We start from the raw sequence: 20,196 nt of genomic DNA, 5'->3' as shown, positions 1-20,196 counted from the left end.
AGAAGACAACAGTTAAGGTGGACGGTATTACCTCAGGGATTTACAGAGTCCCCCAACTTATTTGGTCAAACATTGGAGAAGGTGTTAGAACAGCTGGTGTTTCCAGAAGAGATAAAATTGTTACAGTATAGCAGAAAAAACTGAAGAGGCAGTCCGAGAAGCCACCATACAGACTCTAATATTTTTTTTTGGAGCAAAAGGACTTAAGGTGTCAAAAACAGAAGTAAAGTATTAAGTGCATTGGTTGAGCAAAGGGGAAAGAAACAAAGACCCTGAAAGAACATCTGGGATCTTGGGGTTTAAGACTCCAGAAAATAAGAAGGAAGTCAGGCAGTTATTGGGACTTCTTGGATATTGTAGACAATGGGTAGAAGGATATTGCGAAAGGGTAAAATACTTATTAGTTATAGTAAGTCACCTAACCTAATGGGTGGAAGCTTACCCAGTGAGCAGAGCAACTGCACATATGATGGTAAAGGTATTATTGGAAAATATAATACCAAGGTATGGGGTAGTGGAACACATTGATTCAGATCAAAGGACACATTTCACTTCAAAAATAATTAGGAAACTATCAGAAATCTTAGGTATTTCATGGGAATATCACACTCCATGGCACCCCCAGAGTTCAGGGAAAGTTGAACGAATGAATCAAACACTAAAACAACAATTAGCAAAATTAATGTTGGAAACTCAATTATCATGGATCAAATGTCTACCTATAGCATTGTTAAACCTAAGGACAAAGCCGCATAGTAGCACGGGACTTTCCCCCTACGAAATGCTATACGGAATGCCCATGGATAACAAACTGATAGAGGACAAGAACATACAGAAGTATGTCATAGAAATCTCTAAAAGGCAACAAGAATTACGGGAGATGGGGATGCTGGATCAAACTCCACCTCTGGGGTTTGCAATCCATAAAATTAAGCCTGGTGATAAGGTACTGATAAAGACTTGAAAAGAATAAACTTTGTTAACTCTGTGGGAAGGCCCTTTTCTTGTGCTGCTCACCACAGGAACGGCGCTCAGAACAGCAGAGAAAAGACGGACACAGCCTCACGAGTAAAAGGACCTGTGCAGGAGTGACAAGTGACTTCAGACCCAGGAGAAACAAAGTGACACTAAGGCTAAGCACTGCTGGAATTTCTAAATACTTATCACTCCTAGGGGGGGGGCACTAATTGAGACTTCATAACCAATACTCAAACTGACCGAAGGTGTTGAAATTGTTACAAACAGGAGGGATTGTGTAGTGGGGAAGAGGTTTTTTTGTTTGTTTTGTTTGTTAGTTAGTTGTTTTTGTTTGTTTGTGTGTTTTAATTTAACTTGTGACACATATTTCAAGAAAAGCAAAAAGGGCAGTGAGAGGCACCCAAGGAAACAAAAAGAGGGCAAGACCGGAGTGGGAACCAGTGCTGCGGCTGAAGAAGGTCTGCCGAGGGCTGCAAGCCCTCTGGGCTGTGACCGCCGAGTGACATGGCCCTGACCGGACCTCTGCTGTGCATATCTGGGTTAAGCCTCCTAGCCCTGGAACAAGACCAGAACTGCAGTGACTGCATTGCTGCAACTCGGAGGGGCAAAACTGTGTCTCAAACGTTGGTATACCATACAATTTATGAGTGTAAAGGACAGAAGTTAGATCCCTGTTATCACAACCAAACAGAATATGTCAGATGTAATGAGAAGGGGAAAATCACTTGTTATGACCCAAAGGAAGGAGCCTATCTATGGTGGGTAGAAATAAGGGCAAATGATGGGAAAGGAAAATTGTTAGGAAAAAGCCAAAGGGCCACCGACCACAGCCAACCCCTGTGGGTCACTTTTGCTGCTTACCAGGCTATTGACAATGATGGTTCTTCAAATTGTGGGAATATGGGGTGGAGATGTTATTATAGTGGGCAAGAAAAATAGATTTGCCCAGAGGATCCTGGCCAGTGCTGCCAGTATCATAGGGAAAATCACAACATTGGGTATTTCATTCATTTTATCATGAAATAGAATCAGGAGTTAAGTATGAAATTCCAGCAGTTGCTAAAAACCTTTTTGTAAATTTGGCTGAGAATATTGCAAAATCATTGAATGTAACCAATTGTTATGTCTGTGGAGGTACCAATCAAGGAGATCGATGGCCCTGAGAATCAATGGAAGTGAACATCTCTGATTATAACACCTGGAAAGTGGAGAGAGGTAACAGAAAGCAGCAGTGGGTCCTACAAACCAGTAAAATTGGAAGGAGTTGCTGGTCAATTTATAGGGAATTTGGAAATGGGTGGTCAGCCCTGGGTGGATTTTATTGGATATGTGGAAGAGTAACCTATATTCACTTACCCAAAAATTGGGTAGGATCATGTGTATTGGGAACAATCAGACCCAGCTTCTTCTTGCTACCTATCTCCAAGGGAGAAAGATTAGGTGTACAGCTGTATACTGAGACTGATGAGTTAAGAAGGGCCAGGAGGGATCTCCAAATAGGAAACTGGAAAGACAACAAGTGGCCTCCCAAAAGAATCATTGCCTATTATAATCCTGCAACACGGGCAGAAGATGGATCTTGGGGTTATGGAACCCCAATATATATGCTTAATAGGATAATTAGACTGCAAGCAGTAGTAGAACTGATTGTAAATATATCAAAATGGATTAGCATTAGACTATTTACTAGCTCATGAAGGGGGTGTGTGTGGGAAATTCAACCTAACCAACTGCTGCCTAGAAATAGATGATGAAGGAAATGCTGTTAACCAACTGGTAAAAGAGATGAAGAAAATTGCTCACGTTCCAGTACAAACCTGGAATGGGATAAACTTTGGGAACTGGTGGAATAACCTTAGGAGTAAGTGATTGGTTTACTAAATTGGCTTTGGTGGGAGGGGGAGTGTTGATTGTGGTGTTAATTGTACCCTGTCTCATTCCATGTTTTGTAAGACTGATCACGATGGTTGTGCAAGGGATGCAAGTAACCATTGTACCCGATAACCCGGAAGAGAGAACCAAACCCCAACCTATAATGATTACTGAGGCGACAAAAGAAAAGATAAAAGATAGAGAGTTAAACTCTCTAGAGAAAGTAATTGTCCGATTTGAAACTAAGACACGAATCAATCTGATCAAAAAGCAAATGGGGGATTCTGAGAAATATATATTTGATCTGATCAATTCATGGCAGGAGGCCCAGGACAGGGAGGAAGGGGGGGTTTGAATGGAGCTGCACTCCTCCTTGCACAACCATCACAGAAGCATACACTTGGCTTAAGATAACAGCAATAAATAATTAGAAGCTAGAAAGCTTGGTGGAGGAGGGAGGCAGGTGGAAGAGACAGACAGCCTTTGCACATGAGCAAACACAGGACTAGTTTGGAGTTCAAGGAGCGGACACTTGAGGAAGATCCCTTACTTCATCACTGAAGACCCCTTACTTCATCCCTGAAGACCACCAGAGGGACCACTGAGTAAAAAGAGACATGCGTGGAAGAGACACCTCCCATTCTTAGAACTGATAAGCAAAACCCAACCTTTTCTTAGAATTAGTAATGAATATGTAATAGAATAGGGTATAAAAAAGGAACACTAAAAACAAAAGGTGTGCATTAAGGTAGAGCAGAGTCTCCCTGCGCACCCAGGCCTGTACATTGCTTGATTCCTGCAACTCTGTTAAAGCCTTAACTTGCATGAACACAAGTTTATGCCTGTTATTTATGACACCCTCATCCAGATCATCTATGAAGATGTTAAAGAGGATGGGGCCCAGCACTCAAAGGGTTGTAAACGGGTTTATGGCCAAGTGTAGCCCAGCAACAAATGCCATTCCTCGGGTGGGTTTTGAGGTCAGTGCATCTTCATAGGCTTGTTGGCAGCACAGACACACAGTAGGCATCACCAATCAGTTTGGCCATGACACCCTGTTGCGTGGTGCTGTCAGCAGTGCTGGAGGAGTGGACCTGGACAGGCTGGAGAGGTGGGAACAGCTGAACCTCGTGAGGTTCCACAAAGCTAAGTTCGAAGTCCTGCATGTGTTCAGGGCAACCTCTGGTATCAAACCCACCTGTGGATGAAGACCTGGAGGCCAACCCTCTGAAAGGAGGGCTGCTGGTGGGTTAAAAATTTGGACACGAGCTGGTACCATGCACTCCCAGCCCAGAGCCAGCCATGTCCTGGGCCGATCCTCAGCAGCGTGCACAGCAGAGGCAGGGAGGGGACCCCTCTGCTGCACTCTGCTGAGACTCCACCCTGCAGTGCTCGGACCAGCTCGGGAGTCCTCAGCAGAGACTTGTCTCTGTTGGAGTGGGGCCAGCAGAGGCCACAATAAGGATAGGAGGACTGGAAGCCCTCTGCTATGAGGCCAGGATGAGGGCTGTGTGCGTTCAGCCTGGAGGAGAGAAGGCTCCAGAGAAGCTACGGCCCTGGCACCAACATGTTTCTTGAGGAGTGTGCTGGCCTGCTCTGCAGAAAGCAGATGAAGCCAAGGCAAATAAAGATGCCCACCAGCTGAAGATTAAATCAACAGCTCTACGGCTCCTCAAGAAAACCAATTTCCCTCTTCGAGCAGCACAACCAACCCCGAAACACCTCCCCCGCCTCGTCACTCCCCGCTCCTGCCCCCCCAGCCCCCGGCGGCCGCCGCCGCATTGCCCGACGTCACGTGCCCGCCGCTCGCCCAATCAGCTCCCGGGGGCCGCTGGCGCAGCGAATTTAAACGGCGGCGCTGCGGCGGCGGCCGTTGTGCTGTGCCGGCAGCCGTTGTGCTGTGCCGCGGCCGTTGCGCTGCGCCGGGCGGAGCTGGCCGGGGCTCCCCCTCCGCTCCCCCTCCGCCCCGCCGGGGCTGCGCTGAGGGACATGGAGGGGCGGCCGGCAGCCCCCGGGCCCTACCGAGCCACCAAGCTGGTGAGGATGGGTGGCTGGAGCTGCCTGGCGGCGGGCGGGAGCTGCGTTTTGGGGGGGTTTAGGGTGCGTTTGTGGGGCGGAGGAGGAGCAGTGGGTGCTGCCGCGGCGTCCAGGCCTTCTCGTTATTCGGGGCCTCCGCTTCAGGGTAAAACGCAAATTAACATTGTCCGCCACTGGAGCGGTTGGGCTTGCGAGGTGGGCGCGATCGCTGCTGTCAGAGTGCAAAAGGTGGAAGCAGGAAGATGTGGGAGAGGAGGGTTCTGGAGCATCTGTGAGGAGGAAAGGCTGAGAGCCCTGGAGCTGCTGAGCCTGCAGAAGGGCAGCCCCAGAGAGGATCTGAGCAATGCTGATCAGTACCTAAAGTTTTGGCCCCGTCCTCTTGACCCTCGTCTCTTTCGAGTGGTGCTCAGTAACAGTACAAAAGGGGCAACAAGCACCAGTTGGAACCCAGGAGGTTCTATCTGATCAAGAGGAGAATATTCTTTAGTGTAAGGGTGCTGTATGCCTGGAGCAGGCTGCCCAGAGAGTGTGGAGTCTCCTTGTCTGGAGAGCTCTCAAACCCAGCTGGGCATTGTGATGATTGGCAAGCTGCTGTGGGTGCCCGTGCTGTAGCAGGCAGGTTGGAGTAGATGATCTCCAGAGGTCCATTCCTGTTAGTGGGCTGGGGTACTTTGGAAGAGGAAGGGGCTCTGTGTCCTCCCTAACTGGTCAAGCAACATAAAGTACCCTGAAAGCCTTCCCAAGAAGATGCTGCCTTGCTCTTAGAAAATTATCCAACATCTTACTAAGAGCAGCCTGCTGGTTACATGTCATGTAATTGTGTTAAATAGGAAAGGAATCATAGAGTTGTTTTGGTCAGAGAAGCCCTCAAGAGATCCACTGAGTCCAACCATTAACCCAATGCCACCATGGCTACTAACGCAAGTGCCATGGCCACACATTTTTTGAACACCTCCAGGGATGGTGACTCCACCACCTCCCTGAGCAGCCTGTTGCAATGCCTGACCACTCTTGCAGGAATTCATTTTTTCCTCATATCCAGTATAAGGAAATCCTTTCAACCTGACGTTTCTGTACTCAGAAGCTGTTTTCCTCTCATGACTAAGAGCTGCACTGGGCTTGAAAGCTTTGATTTGGCAGTGCCTTCAGGAAACTGATTTGATGAAAATGCTGGGTGTGTGCAGGCAGGGTCAATAGAGCTTGTGATTGTGAAATGCTAACCTCATTTTCAGTTACAGAAGAATGAGATGAAAATGGCAATCTGAGAGAGAGGTGATTCTCTTATTCTGCTCCAGTGAGACCTCACCTGGAGTCCTGTGTCCAGCTTTGGGACCCGTAACACAAGGAGGACCTAGACCTTTTGGAGAAGGTCCAGAAGAGGCCTCAAAATGATTCAAGGGCTGGAGCACCTCCCCTATGGAGACAGGCTGAGAGAGCTGGGGCTGTTCAGCCTGGAGAAGAGAAAGCTGCAGGGAGACCTTAGAGAAGACTTCCAGTACCTGAAGGGGACCTACAGAAAGGCTGGGGAGGAACTCATTAGAAGGTGATAGGATGAGAGGCAATGGTTTGAAAGTGGAGCAGGGAAAACTTGGGTTGGTCATCATCAGGAAGCTCTTCACAATCAGAGCGGTAAAAAAATGGAGCAGGTTGCCCAGAGATGTGCAGGAGATATTCAGGGTCAAAGTTGATAGGACCTTGAGCAACCTGATCTAGTTGGAGATGTCCTGCAGACTGCAGGAAGGGGGCTGGCCCAGGTGACCTTTGAGAGTCATTCCAACCTGATACATTGTTTGATAATGTTGTGATTTCATTTATAAGCTGATTAAGATAACATTGTTTGAATTGATGCTTGCACTGATCAACCTCAGGCCTTCACCTGAAGTTCTCTGCTTCTCTGCTGTTTTGTTTCCCTTTCAGTGGAATGAAATTACAAAATACTTCCGAGCAGGGATGCCACTGAGGAAACACAGGCAACACTTCAAAAAGCATGGAAGCTGTTTTACTGCCTCAGAAGCTGTGGACTGGCTCCATGAAGTACTAAGGAACAACAGTAACTTTGGTCCTGAAGTGACTAGGCAGCAGACTGTCCAGTTATTAAGAAAGTTTCTCAAGAATCATGTCATTGAAGATATAAAAGGGAGATGGGGAGCTGAAAATTTAGAAGACAATGGTGCACTTTACAGGTACTGAAATGATGAGGAGGTAACAGAGCTCTGCAGGTTGAGGATTTTATATTAAAATCTTAGACTCTCAAAAAAACAATTCTACTTTGGGTTGAGCCATTGAGCCCCAACTTAATTATTAGCACTACTTCACTCACCATTTGACTTTGCTCTGTAGATCACACATCCTGTGTGCTGAGTGCTCTTTGCATGCTTTTCTCCAGCCAAGTTTTTCAGTGCTCTGTGTGCTTTGGAGAGGAGCCAAGGAGAATTCATTGCAGTAGCTGCATGCTGTGCTGCCACTACTGCTGTGTTTACTTCTCTTGGATGCGTTACAGGAAATGTGAAAGGGGAGCAGTCTTTGTTAAGTTCTTTAATTAAAGATATTAATGGCCCTCACTTCTTAAATTCTGCTCTCAGTGGTGTGTATAAATCCTGAGTATCTTCAACTTGACTTTGGAATCAAGAAAAGTAGCCCAAACCTAATTTATAATCAAGGAAAACAAGCCCAAAGTTGATTTATAGTATGATAAACAGTGTTCTACTGAGAGAATCCCAGCAGCTTTCTTCTTGCTTTCCTGAAACTCCTCAGAATCTTCTGGAATCACACTGGTATGGAGTTGTAGGGTATGAGTTTGGTTATTTCTTATATTTCTAATTTATTCTACACATACTTAACATGGAATAGCTTTAAGCTTGAGGTGGGCAGGTTTAGACTGGAGGTTAGGAAGAAATTCTTTGCAGGGAGGGTGGTGAGACACTGGAACAGGTTGCCCAGAGAGGTCATGGATGTCCCCTCCCTGGAGGTGTTCAAGACCAGGCTGGATGTGCAACTTGGTTCAGTGGAAGCCCATGGCAGGGGGGTTGGAAGTAGATGATCTTTAAGGTTCCTTCCAACCCAAACCATTCTATGAATCTCTGAACATCACTCCTATTCATTGCAGATTTCCTTCAGCATCTCCAGTCAAATCTCTACCAAGCTTGTGTCCACCAAAAGAGAACTTGGGAAACTTCTCTAGAGACAAGGAAAGACTTCTTAAATTGCCACACTTATCCAGGAGACCTTTCAAAAAAATAGAGTTGCTGCAGTCTCTGGTAATGAATTGAGTTTCTTGTTTAATTTGAGTTCTAGAGACCTGGCCAAAATCTGGGGGTAATATATATCTGTGTGATGGGGGGCAAGAGAATGGGGCCAGACTGTTGTTAGTGGTGCCTAGCAACAGTAAAAAGAGAAATGGGCACAAACTGGGAACCAGGAGGTTCCATCTGAACAGGAGGAGAAGCTGCTTTGATACTGGAGCCCTGGAGCAGGCTGCTCAGAGAGGCTGTGGAGTCTCCTTGCCTGGAGAGCTTCCAAACCCAGCTGGGCATTGTGATGCTGGGTGAGCTGTTGTGGGTGCTCCTGCTTTAGCAGGGGGGCTGGACTGGATGATCTCCAGAGGTCACTTCCAACCTCCACCCTGCTGGGATTCTGGGATAGGTTTTTGTAGAGATTTAATTTCATTAGGACAAGTGAAAGTCACAAATTATTTAGCTTTGGTCTGCAGTTGTGATTGGTTTCATTTCAGTGCTCAGACTGCTAAGGTTATTCCCTGGGTTATGGTTTGGAATGTAATGTTCTGCAGAGTGATTTATACTTCTGAGAATAATTTTTACTTAATTTTTGTTTTACTTTTCTGGTCTAAACCACTCATTTCCAGGAAAACACAGGGAAACCAATCCCAGATATAACAGAGGAAAAGAAAGCAGATAAGCTGCACAGGAATGAAATAAGCCAGGAATATGTGGAAGAAACTTGGAGAAATGTCATTCTAATACAGTGAGTAAAACCTTGTCACAGGCACTGCTGGCATGTGTATGTATGCTCTTTATTCACTGAGATTTGCTGTTTGTCCCAGCAATGTGCCTTTGTGACCAAGAAGGCAAATGGTCTCCTGAGGTACATTCACAAGTGTGTGGCCAGCAGGTTCTCCTCCCACCCTCTTCTGCCTAGGTGAGGCCTCATCTGGAGTACTGGGTCCAGTTCTGGGTTTCCCAGTGCAAGAAGGACAGGGACTTGCTGGAGAGGGTACAGCAAAGGGCTACCTAGAACATCTCTGCAGTGAGACACTGAGAGCTTGATGATGGTGTCTTTGGGTCCCTTCCAACCCCTGACATCCTGTGATCCTGTGAATACTTCAAGGCTATCTGGAGGACAGGACCAGGATTTTTCAGTGGTGCCCAGTGACAGGACAAGAGGCAGTGGGCACAAACTGAAACATAAAAAGCTTCATCTAAACATAAACAGGAACTTATTTTTGTGAAGATATTCAAGGTGAGGCTTTACAGGGCTTGGGGCATCCTCGACTAGATCAGGTTGCCCATGCTTACTGCAAAGGAGGCTGGACTAGGTGACCTTTGGAGATCCCTTCCAACTCATTCTGTAATTCTAATTTAAGGGTGATGGAGCACTGAGGTCCAGAGACATGATGTGCCCATCTCTGAAAACATTTGAAACCCACATGTACATGTTCCTGTGTGACCTGGGTGAACTTGCCTTGGCAGAGGCTTGGACTTAATGACTCCAGAGGTCCCTTCCAACTTCTGCTGTTCCTTGAAATTCTCTTCACATTGTCCTTCTGGAATTGAGTTTCTCAAACAGCAGTCAGCCTTCTCCAATAACTGGTGTTGGAATAGATATGGAAAGAACTAGTTTAAATCCATGACTAGCAAAGCTTTTAGACAACATCTCTTTCTCCTTTCAGTTTACAAACCATTTTAGGTCTCCCATCTTTGGAAGGTGTTTTGCAGCCAACACAGATCGTTCCTGAGTACATTATATACAACATGACCAACACAAGCAAGCATGGGGTTGTCATTTTGCAGAACAAAGCAGGTAAGATTATTTTCTTATCTGGTTTTCATAAAAGATTCAGTATAGTGCAATTGCCACAAGCATTAAATGGTCATGAAAGTAATATCTTTTGTGTTTTGTTAACTTCCACCACCACCAAAAGTAGAGTACAAGTCCTTGTATTTGTCTCCAGGGTGTTGTCACTTTTAAATTGCATAGATGTAGAAATATTTTAGTTTTAAACTTGAGCTCTTCTTTCATCTGAGTCATTATTTGGGTCATTGAGTTTCTGGATAAATTCTGTGCTTGTTTTTATTGTAGATGACCTCCCTCACTGGGTGTTATCAGCTATGAAGTGCCTCGCTTACTGTAAGTCACCCACAGCTTTTGAAGTTCCAGAAAAGCAATTTTGAGTTGAAATATATTTGCACATTAAGACCAACTGTGATGTTTCAGTTAGGAAATTCAAATCATCTAAGTGCCTTGAGAAGCACTGAAGGCAAAACAGATCAAATTATTGCACTGAAATGTAAGCTAAAAGAATTAACACATGCTAAAGGTGTCGTATGTCAGGTCATAAAGATATTAGTCCCTTAGCAGTCTTAATTATCCTGATGTTGGGTTGCATCATCTGATTCTGCATCATTTTTAGCAATGTGAACTGTTTAGTGGAAGAGGGGCTCCTGTGCCCTTCCTTTTTTGAGCAGGGCCTGTTGTGACAGGACAAGGGGTGGTGGTTTGAAATCAAAGAGAGATTTCAGACTGGAGAGAAGGGAGAAGTGTTTGACATCGAGGGTTGTGAAGCCCTGGCTTTGGTTGCCCAGAGAGGTGATAGATGCCCTTTCCCTGGAACTACTTCAGATCAGGTTTCTGGGGACTCTGAGCAACTTGCTCTAGTTGCAAATGTCCCTGCTGACCTGGACTGGATCACCTTGAAAGGTCCTTTCCAAACCAGATGCACAGGATAACTGAATTCTGTAAGCTTTCAGCAGAAGCAGGTTCTCCAAGGCTATGGAAAAGCTAAGCAAAGTCAGGCAGGGAGAAAACTTGAATGGTTGGGCAAACCTCTGCACGGCTGCTTCTAGTGCAGTTCAGGAGCAAAGGGACATTCTTCTTCCTGTTTCTGGCTGTAAGGTGGACTAGAGCAGTTCCTACATTTCATACTAAAATGGGGATGCCAATTCAGAGAAAACAATTAGATTTTTGTTTTCCTTAGAAGTAGTCAAACAAAATTTGGTGAAGGACTCGAGATAAAAGCCTGCTGCTGCAGTCAGCATTACAGTGACTGAATTTATGAGAGTAGAAGGAAGAGGTCCACTCTGGAGCACAGGTTTGGTGAGGAGCAACTGAGGGAACTGGGGTTGTTCAGCCTGGAGAAAAGGAGGCTGATGGGAGAGCTTCTGGCTCTCTGCAACTCCCTGAAAGGAGGCTGGAGCCAGGTGGTGCTTGTTCTGTTCTCCCAGGGCAGAAGCAATAGGACAAGAGAAAACAGCCTCAGTTTGCACCAGAGGGCATTTAGGTTGGACAAATGGAACAATTTCTTCCCCTTGAGGATTGTCAAGGCCTAGTCTAGGTTGTCCAGGGGAGTGGTGGAGTCCCCATCCCTGCAGGGGTTTCAAAGCAGCGTAGCTGTGCTGCTGGGGGGCTGTGGTTTAATGGTGAGCTGGCAGTGCTCGGTTAGTGATGTGACTCAACGACCTTGAAGATCTCTTTCAACCAAAACAATTCTATGATTTGTTTGGTCCTCCATTCTACACTTGCTGACATGACTCTGAAAATCATTTTAACAAGGATAAACTTAATGCTGATTAAAAAACAAAAACTAAACTTTTTAAGTAGTGGAACTGAGAGTAAATTTTCATTCTTCCCCTCTTTCCTTTTAGGGCCTAGAAACAATGACATGAGCCAACCAACTTACAGTGGCTTTGAACGAGATGTCTTCAGGACAGTTGCTGATTACTTTCTGAGTCTCTCTGAACCATTGCTGACTTTTGAGTACTATGAACTTTTTGTGAACATCTTAGGTATGTGCAAATCGGTGCAGAGTTGATAGCAACTTGGGCGCAAATCTGTCATTCAGAGCCAAGCTTGACCTCCTAAATTATATGACAGCTCAAGAAGGAAGCTTCTTCCTTTTCAGGAGGAAGTGTCACTGCCCTCATTCTGTGCTAGGATATTAACTGAAGTGCAGTTCTGCCTTACATTGCTCTGAGCTCTATGATATGCAATAACCATAACCTAAAAAATATGCTTGTTCCTCACTACTGCAGTGTGTAACTCACTTTATTCATGCATGGTGGTTGCAATCACTTTGTTTTTGGACTCAGCTGCACTTTTTTCTGAGGCATTACTAACAGTCAGCTGTAAATTAATGTCTTTTATCTGTTCTTTTCCTCTCCATTAGCAGCCTGCTTTCTGAACTTGCCCAGTTTCATACCACTTGCATCTTAACTTCTATTTCATTTTCTGATAGTTATGTGTGGCTGCATCACAATTCCAGATAGATGCAGTGGAAAACATTCTGTCCAAGATGAGAAATGTGACTCTCAACCTTCAAAAATTCTTCACTTGAACTCTTTCAAATCAACTGAGTGTCTTCTTCTCAGCCTGCTTCAGAAAGAGCCTGACAAAAGAAAGAAAGAGCATGAAGCTTTCAGGGAGTCGTCGTCTTCAGGAGAGTTAAGTGTTCAAAAGCAATGTGCCAAGAAACTGCAGCACCACAAAGTGAGATGTGCACCAGGTAGTGTTGAGAATCTCATAGGAGGAAGCTGTCAGAATCTTCCAGGTTTCAGGAATGAACAAAATCCATCTCAACCATTTAGGACCAGGTGTTACTCTTTGGAAGGGATTGGAGATCCTACTTCAAGTGTACATAATAATGGAGAATCTGTGTTCTCATCCCTTTACCTGAGGGAATCAATGCAGGACACAAGGAATGGAAAACAATCACTACTGCATGAGCAGAACACTAAGTGTGACCCGCAGCCTGGTTTTGATAGCACAGCTCAAAACCAACTCCTTGGGATCAGGAGAGCATCTGCCTCAACTCTGCAGGATAAAGAGCTGTTGGATGAACATCACAGATCAAAGCAAATAGGCAGGTCTCTGAGTTTGCTTGGCAAGAGGAATTCCAAAAGCTGCTCTAGCATTAATATGCCAGTTGCTGAAATCACAGTAAAACCAGAACCTCACCTTTGTGGGCAAGAAAAAACAAGTCCTGGTGTGGCTACTTCAGTGGGCAACAAGACAGAGGTTTCTGCTGTCGCCATCAAAAGGAGACTCTCCACAAGTACCACAGAACTCTCAGAGCACTCTTTCCCTCACTCCTCTTGTATGTTGAGTGGCACACAAAGTAAGAAGCCTTCTCTAAAGCATGTTGTGAGGCCTTGTGTTGACTAACTCATCTCTGCTTCCTTACTCTTTGACACTCTTGCTGGGGGATTGTGCAGATAACATGGTCTGTGGGGCTTAAAACAAAGCCTGCTTGTGAAATTGCACAGTTTCAAAGTAGCCTTTTGTAACTGCTAACAAATAGTAGCAGTGTAATATCTTTGGACTCAAAGTTGATCTCTTTCATTCACCTTCCTCTGTAGGTAAGTGATAAATAATTATGACCTAGAAGCTAGGAGTGAGGTAAGGGGGTTGGAACTAGATGATCTTGAAAGTCTCTTCCAACCCAAGCCATTCTAAGAAGCTATGAATTGGCTCAGATCCACTGGTTTTGAGCAGACTTTCTGGTCTCTGAAAGATATTTCCTAGGAATAACATGAGTGTCATTTCTCTGGGAGTTGGGTTGGACTCATAGTATCATAGGCTGGTTTGGGTAGGAAGCACCTTTAAGGATCCATCTAGTCCTAACCCCTGTAATCAGCAGGGACATGTGCAACTAGAGCAGGTTGCTCAGAGCCCAAACAACCTGACCTGCAATGGTTTCAGGGATGGGGATCTCCAGAGGTTCCTTCCAACCCCTACCATTTTATGATTCTTGTCTTTGGGGCTCAACTGTACCACCAGTACAACAGTGAAGCAAGCTGAAGATGATCACACACAAAAAGGCCATATAATGTTAGTTACCATGTTACAGCTACTTCCTGTAGGTTACCTATAGATGGGGCCTACAAGAAAGCTGGGGAGGGACTGTTTACAAGGCCTTGTTGTGATAGGATGATGGGGAATGGACTGAAACTGGAAGAGGAAATTTGGCCTGGAGATAAGGAAGAAATTCTTTCAAGTGAGAGTGGTGAGACACTGGCACAGGTTGCCCAGGAAGGCTGTGGATGGCCTCTCCCTGGAGGTGTTCAAGGACAGGTTGGATGATGCCTTGAGCAACCTGGGTTAGTGGAAGGGGTCTATGCACATGGCAGGGGAGGTGGAACTGAACGATCTTTAAGATCCTTTCTAACCCAAACCACTCTTGCACAGAGGTAAAATCCCCTGAAAGTCTCAGCTCAACCCTTAATGCCAGCTCTCTTTCCAATTAACCTGTAGATCTCCTGCAGCCTCACTTGGAAAGGATTGCAGTGGAAGCCCTACAGATCTGCTGCCTGCTCCTGCCTCCACCAAGCCGCAGGAAGCTGCAGCTCCTGATGCGCATGATGGCGCGGATCAGCGGCAACGTGGACATGCCGCGGCTGCACCACGCCCTGGGCACGCGCTCTCTGGTAAGGGAACAGGGGCTGCAGCCTCCCTGCTGCCTGGAGAACACAACCTGAGGGACACTGAGGACATCAGCAGCATTCTGCACTTGAGGGTCTTGTCTCAGTGCACTTAAATGATGATTAATGGGCAAAGAAAGTATGGCCAGCAAGTCTGCTGCACTCTGCCGAGCCCCCACCTGCAGTGCTGGGGCTAGCTCTGGAGTGGTTAACATGGCAGAGACAAGGACCTGTTGAAGCAGGAGCAGAGGAGGCCACAGCAATGATGCTCCCAGCCCTCTGCTGTGAGGCCAGGCTGAGAGAGTTGGGGTTATTCAACTAGGAGCAGAGAAGGCTCCAGGGAGTCCTTCTGGTGGCCTTTCAGTCCTTCAAGGGAATTATTCTTACCTAGGTGCAGAACTCTACACTTGACCTTGATAATCAAGTTTCCCTCTGTCCAACTCTCCAGCCTGTCCATGTCTCGCTGGATGGCAGCACAGCCTCATGGAGTGTCACAACTGCTCTCCCAGTTGACTCTCCCAGTTGATATTAATTCACTGTGCCATTGCAACTGGAAAACCAGACAAATCCTTTCTCTTCACCTTCTAATCATAGGATGTTAGGGGCTGGAAGGGACCCAAAGAGATCATTGAGTCAAATCACCATGCTGGAGCAGGACCATACAATCTAGCTTAGGTCACACAGGAAAATCTCCAGAGAAGGAGACTCCACAGCCTTTCTGGGGAGCCTGTGCCAGTGCTCTGGGACCCTTCCAGTCAAGAAGTTCCCCCTTGTGTTGAGCTGGAACCCCCTGTGCTGCAGCTTCCATCCATTGCTCCTTGTCCTATCCCATGGAGCAAGTGAGCAGAGCCTGTCCCCCCTCTCCTGACCCTCAGCCTTCAGATATTTATAGCCATTTATTAGATCCCTTCTGTGCTGATCTTGTAAATACTTGCAGATGATCCAGACGTTCTCTCGCTGTGTGCTGTGCTGCTCAGAGGAAGTTGACCTGGATGAGCTGCTTTCCACACGACTGGTTTCATTTCTGATGGACCACCAACAGGAAATATTTCAAGTCCCAACTTACCTGCAGGTCACAGTGCGAGATCACATCGAATATATGAAGGTGACTCAGGTTAGTACTGGTGAGGTTGCAACTTCTGATGTCACTGAGTAGACCTTAGATGTTTGTTAGATACTTCCTAGCTGAGATAATCATAGAATTGTTTTGGTGGGAGAAGACCCCTAAGATCAATGCCAACCATCAACCCAACACCACCATGGCCATTAAACCATGTCCCCCAGCTGTCATGGGCACTAATTTCTTCATCACCTCCGGGGATGGTGATTCCACCACCTCCCTGGGCAGCCTGTTCCAATGCCTGACCAATATCTAATCGTTAGACCTTTTTCAACTCTTCTTTCAGAGCAAATGTCCAGAGGAAGAAATCTGTGCCATATTGCCAACCTATTCATACTGCAAACAAATAACACCTCAGGAGTTTGAAGAACAGAAGGTTTCTACCTCACAAGCTGCAGTCGCAGAGCTCTTGGAGAACATTATCAAGGATAAAAACCTGTCTGTGAAAGACAAAAAGAAAAAGTTAAAGCAGGTAAGAATGGTGGTGGATATTTCATATACCTCTAAAATACCTTTGTGAGGGACCTTGCTCATCAGACTGGTACAGAGGGAGAGCAAAGTATTCAGAAAAGTGCTCCTGTAGAATCATTAGGGTTGAGAAAGACCACTAAGGCCAACTGACAATTCAGCACTGCCAGCTCACTACTAAACCAAGTCCCTCAGCACCATATCTACATGGCTTTGAAATTACTCCAGGGATGAGGACTCCACCACTGCCCTGGGCAGCCTGGGACAGGTTTTGACAACCCTCAGAAGCAAAAAACCATTCATGTTCATCCTAAACCTCCAATGGGGCAACACAAGGCCATTTCTTCTGTCACTTCTTCCTTGGATGAAGAGGCCAATACCCACTTGGCTCCAACCTCCTTTCAGGGAGTTGGAGAGCCAGAAGGTCTCCCCTCAGCCTCCTTTTCTCCAGACTGAATAACCCCAGTTCCCTCAGCTGTTCCTCACCAGCCCTGTACTGTAGACCCTTGACCAGTTTCATTGCCCTTCTCTGGATGTGCTCCAGCACTTCCATGCTCTCACTGTTCACTACAGGGGAAGAATCCCTTTACCAGTCCTAGTGGCCACAAAAAGCTGTAGAATGTGTTTTGATTGCCTGGGATTTTAAAGACCGTGCATGCCTCCTTCCTAGGGGTGTTCAGGGCCAGGCTGGATGGGGTCTTGTGCAACCTGGTATAGGGGGAGGTGTCCATGCTCATGGCAGGGGAGTTGGAATGAAATTATTTGGCCACAACCTCATGCAGTGCTACAGGCTGGGGACAGAGTGGCCAGAGAGTAGCCAGGCAGAGAGGGACCTGGGGTACTGGTTGGCAGCTGAACATGACATGGCACCAGCAGTGAGCCCTAGTACCCAAGAAGGCAAATGGCATCCTGGCCTATATCAGGAAAACTGTGGCCAGCAGGACCAGGGCAGTCTTCCTGCTGCTGTATTCATCATTGGTTAGGCCACACTTTGAGTCCTGTTCCAGTTCTGGGCCCCTCAATTTAAGAGACATGATGTTGAGAGACTGAGGGAGCTGGGGGTGTGCAGCCTGGAGTAGAGGAGGCTCAGGGCAGACCTCATTGCTCTCTACAACTACCTGAAGGGAGGTTGTAGCCAGGTGGGGTTGGTTTCTTCTGTTAGGCACCCAAGAACAGTACAAAAGGACACAGCCTCAAGCTGTGTCAGGGCAGGTTCAGGCTGAATGTTGTGAACTTCCTAGCTAGAGTGATTTGCCTTGGAATGGGCTGCCCAGGGAGGTGGTGGAGTCCCCATCCCTGGAGGTCTCTAAGAGGGGGCTGGATGAGGCACTTAGTGCCAGGGTTTAGTTAATTAGAAGGTGTTGGGTGATAGATTGGACTTGATGATCTTGAAGGTCTTTTCCAACCTGATTGATTCTGATCTTTAAGGTCCCTTCCAACCCAAATTACTCTTGATTTGGTGCTTTCTGGCAGCAGTGGTGTTCAAACAGTGGTTTGAGACCAGTGTCAAAGGGCTCAGAGGTTCTGCTCTGTTCAGTAGCATGTGATAGCTCCATGCTATGGCTTCTGGTGGGGCACTGGCTGTAGAAGTTCCTGTGCAAATGCTGTCGGTGAGCTTCACACCAATAGGTGACCAAAGCAGCAAGCTTTGGGAAGTTCTCTCTGTTCACAGTTCTGAAACACTTGGCTGTGGGCTCAGCTTTGTGTTTTGTAATCTGTGTTGCTCAAGGTTCTCAGGCACTCTTGTGGCCTGCTAACATCTTGCCTAATACTGAAGCTCAGCTCTGTCAGGATTTAGTCCTGGAGAGGTTTTTCTGGTTTGGAAAAGCCTTTGGCAAGTGTCTTGAGTGCTTCAATGCTGTTGTGCTTGCCCTAGAATCTCCTAAGCGAGTCTTGTGACCCCACAAAAGCAGCTTTGCAGAGCAAGGCACGTTGCTTTGGTTCCCCTCCTTCAGCTTTCACCAGACTGATTTCTCACGTGTGTTGTGCAAACCTGCTGGGCTCGCTAAAGCGAAGGTTGTTCCAAAGTCCAGAAGCAGCTGCAGGGCTGCACAGTAGCCCTGTTCATTCTCAAAGTCCACAGAGCTGCTTGGTGTCACTCTGTGCTGCGACAGCTGGTGGTGTGATAACTGAAAGCTGCTTGCAGTGATGATTCACCTTGGATGCTTTGAAGTGGGACAAGCCAAATACGTGACGGCACCTAGAGCGTTGGGCCCAACTTAGGGCAACAGCAAAACATACAAATGGTGCTGTGGGTAACAGCGTGACTCTCATGAGGTCTTTCCTACAAGCCTGAAAGGAGATTGGAGTGAGGTGGCTGTTGGCTCTTCTCCCTAGTAACAGGTGAGCCCAGAGAGGTGACAATGCCCTGTCTCTCCAGCCTCCTCCCAGGTAGTTGTAGAGAGCCAGAAGGTCTCCCCTCAGCCGCCTTTTCTCCAGACTGGACAACCCCAGTTCTCTCAGCTGCTCCTCAGGGGAGACCTTATTGCTCTCTACAACTACCTGAAAGGAGCTAGGTGGAGTTGGTCTCTTCTGCCAGGCATCCAGAGAGAGAACAAGAGAACACAGCCTCAAGCTGTGCCAGCGCGGGTTCAGGCTGGAAGTTAGGAAGTTCTTCACAGCAAAAGTGATTGGCATTGGAATGGGCTGCCCGGGGGGTGGTGGAGTCACCATCCCTGGAGGTGTTTAAGAGGAGGCTGCATGATGCACTTAGAGCCATGGGTTAGTTAATTAGAAGGGTTAGGTGATAGGTTGGACCTGATGATCCTAGAGGTCTTTTCCAACCTGGTTAATTCTGTGATTCCTCACCAGCCCTGTTCTCTAGACCCTTCACTTGCTTCACTGCCCTTCTCTAGATTCACTTCAACCCCTCAACGTCCTTCTTGGAGTGAGGGGCACAAAACTGAATCCAGCACTCGAGGTGCAGCCTCACCAGTGCCTGTTACAGGGGTGCAATCTCTTCTCCAGTCCTGCTGGGCCACCCCAAACCAGGATTCATTCTTACCAAGTGGTCAGTGAGTCAGCTGGACCCAACCAAGGCTTCTGGTGGAGTCTGATACTTAATTTTTTTGGCTTTTCTCTTTCCAGTTCCAGAAGGAATACCCTCTCATCTATCAGAAGAGGTTTCCTACCACTGAAAATGAAGCCATGCTCTTGGAGAACAAACCTACCATCAAACCCCCCATGCTTAGCTTGAGGAAACCAAGATTTCGGAGCCTCAGATACTAATTTCACCACATTTCAGCTGCTTGGTTCTTTGTTGGAGGAACAACCCAGTTACCAAAGGGCACTCCCAACAAATTTGCTGGTGGCTTTGTGAGAAGAAGGAAGAAATGTTTACATGGGCATTGTGTCAAGGTGCCAAATTCACTCTTTATGTTATTTTGTGTGTGTGTTGCAGAGAACTTTTGGACTGAAAGAGTAAATATTTATCAGTTTACAAATTATTCCAATATATTCTACTCAGTAAAAGTGAATCTAAACAGAAAGCTATTAACCAAAAATATCTCTTGTTTTCATGTGGGAAACTAATCATATGGAAAATATTGGATTTTTTTTAATGTCTGGGCAGGAATTTGTGCCATTTATTCTCTTTTTTATAACTTTGAAATGTTTGTCTGTGTCACTTAAGTGCCTTCTTCACCTGTTTGTCATTTAAACAAAATGTTTGAGTCGAGGATTAATTTAAAGAGTTGTTTTTGTTTGTTTCTGAAGGAGCCAGAAATTCACCAGAAATAAATTATCTGACTTCCAAAAATATTTCTGGTTGTATCTGTAGAATTCATCTCAAGCTGAGCAACCTTGGTCTAGTGGGAAGTGTCCCTGCCTGTGGCAGGGGTTGGAACTAGATGATACTTTAAGGTCTCTTTCAACCCAAACCATTCTGTGACTCTACTGATACTAAAAGCTTTGGGTCTAGTTCTGATGTTTTCATGGATAATTGACTTCAGTTCTAGTCTCAAAATAACAGAATCATAGAATTGTTTCAGTTGGAAAAGACCTAACATCGAGTCCAACCATTAACCCAAGCCCACCACTGCCATTAAACCATGTTCCCAAGTGCCATGTCCA

General features: G+C 46.3%; 1 protein-coding gene across 3 annotated transcripts; it reads left to right on the top strand.

Moving 5' to 3' along the window:
- Positions 1–4,753: 4,753 nt before the first annotated feature.
- DEPDC1 (DEP domain containing 1) lies at positions 4,754–19,884 on the top strand. Of its 3 annotated transcripts, none has more exons than XM_064147486.1 (12): positions 4,754–4,887; positions 6,805–7,070; positions 7,994–8,144; positions 8,750–8,868; positions 9,794–9,924; positions 10,204–10,251; positions 11,766–11,906; positions 12,356–13,213; positions 14,371–14,543; positions 15,475–15,651; positions 15,944–16,129; positions 19,213–19,884. In XM_064147486.1, the coding sequence occupies exons 1-12, from the start codon at positions 4,840–4,842 to the stop codon at positions 19,351–19,353; spliced, it is 2,439 nt and encodes an 812-aa protein (XP_064003556.1). In that variant the 5' UTR covers positions 4,754–4,839; the 3' UTR covers positions 19,354–19,884. The 3 variants fall into 3 exon arrangements, with proteins under 3 accessions (XP_064003556.1, XP_064003555.1, XP_064003557.1); XM_064147485.1 differs by having other exon boundaries at positions 12,356–13,234; XM_064147487.1 differs by lacking the exon at positions 12,356–13,213.
- Positions 19,885–20,196: the final 312 nt, after the last annotated feature.

This window comes from Pogoniulus pusillus, chromosome 8 (assembly GCF_015220805.1).
Source record: "Pogoniulus pusillus isolate bPogPus1 chromosome 8, bPogPus1.pri, whole genome shotgun sequence".
In the NCBI taxonomy this organism is placed as follows: Eukaryota; Metazoa; Chordata; class Aves; order Piciformes; family Lybiidae; genus Pogoniulus; species Pogoniulus pusillus.
This window is presented reverse-complemented; position numbering and strand designations above follow the sequence as displayed.

Bases quoted from the DNA above. Each gene is read 5' to 3' on its own strand.
- DEPDC1 (XM_064147485.1), top strand. From the start codon at position 4,840: ATGGAGGGGCGGCCGGCAGCCCCCGGGCCCTACCGAGCCACCAAGCTG. The intron at 7,071-7,993 runs GTACTGAAATGA...TATTCATTGCAG, and splicing joins GACAATGGTGCACTTTACAG to ATTTCCTTCAGCATCTCCAG. The intron at 8,869-9,793 runs GTGAGTAAAACC...TTCTCCTTTCAG, and splicing joins AGAAATGTCATTCTAATACA to TTTACAAACCATTTTAGGTC.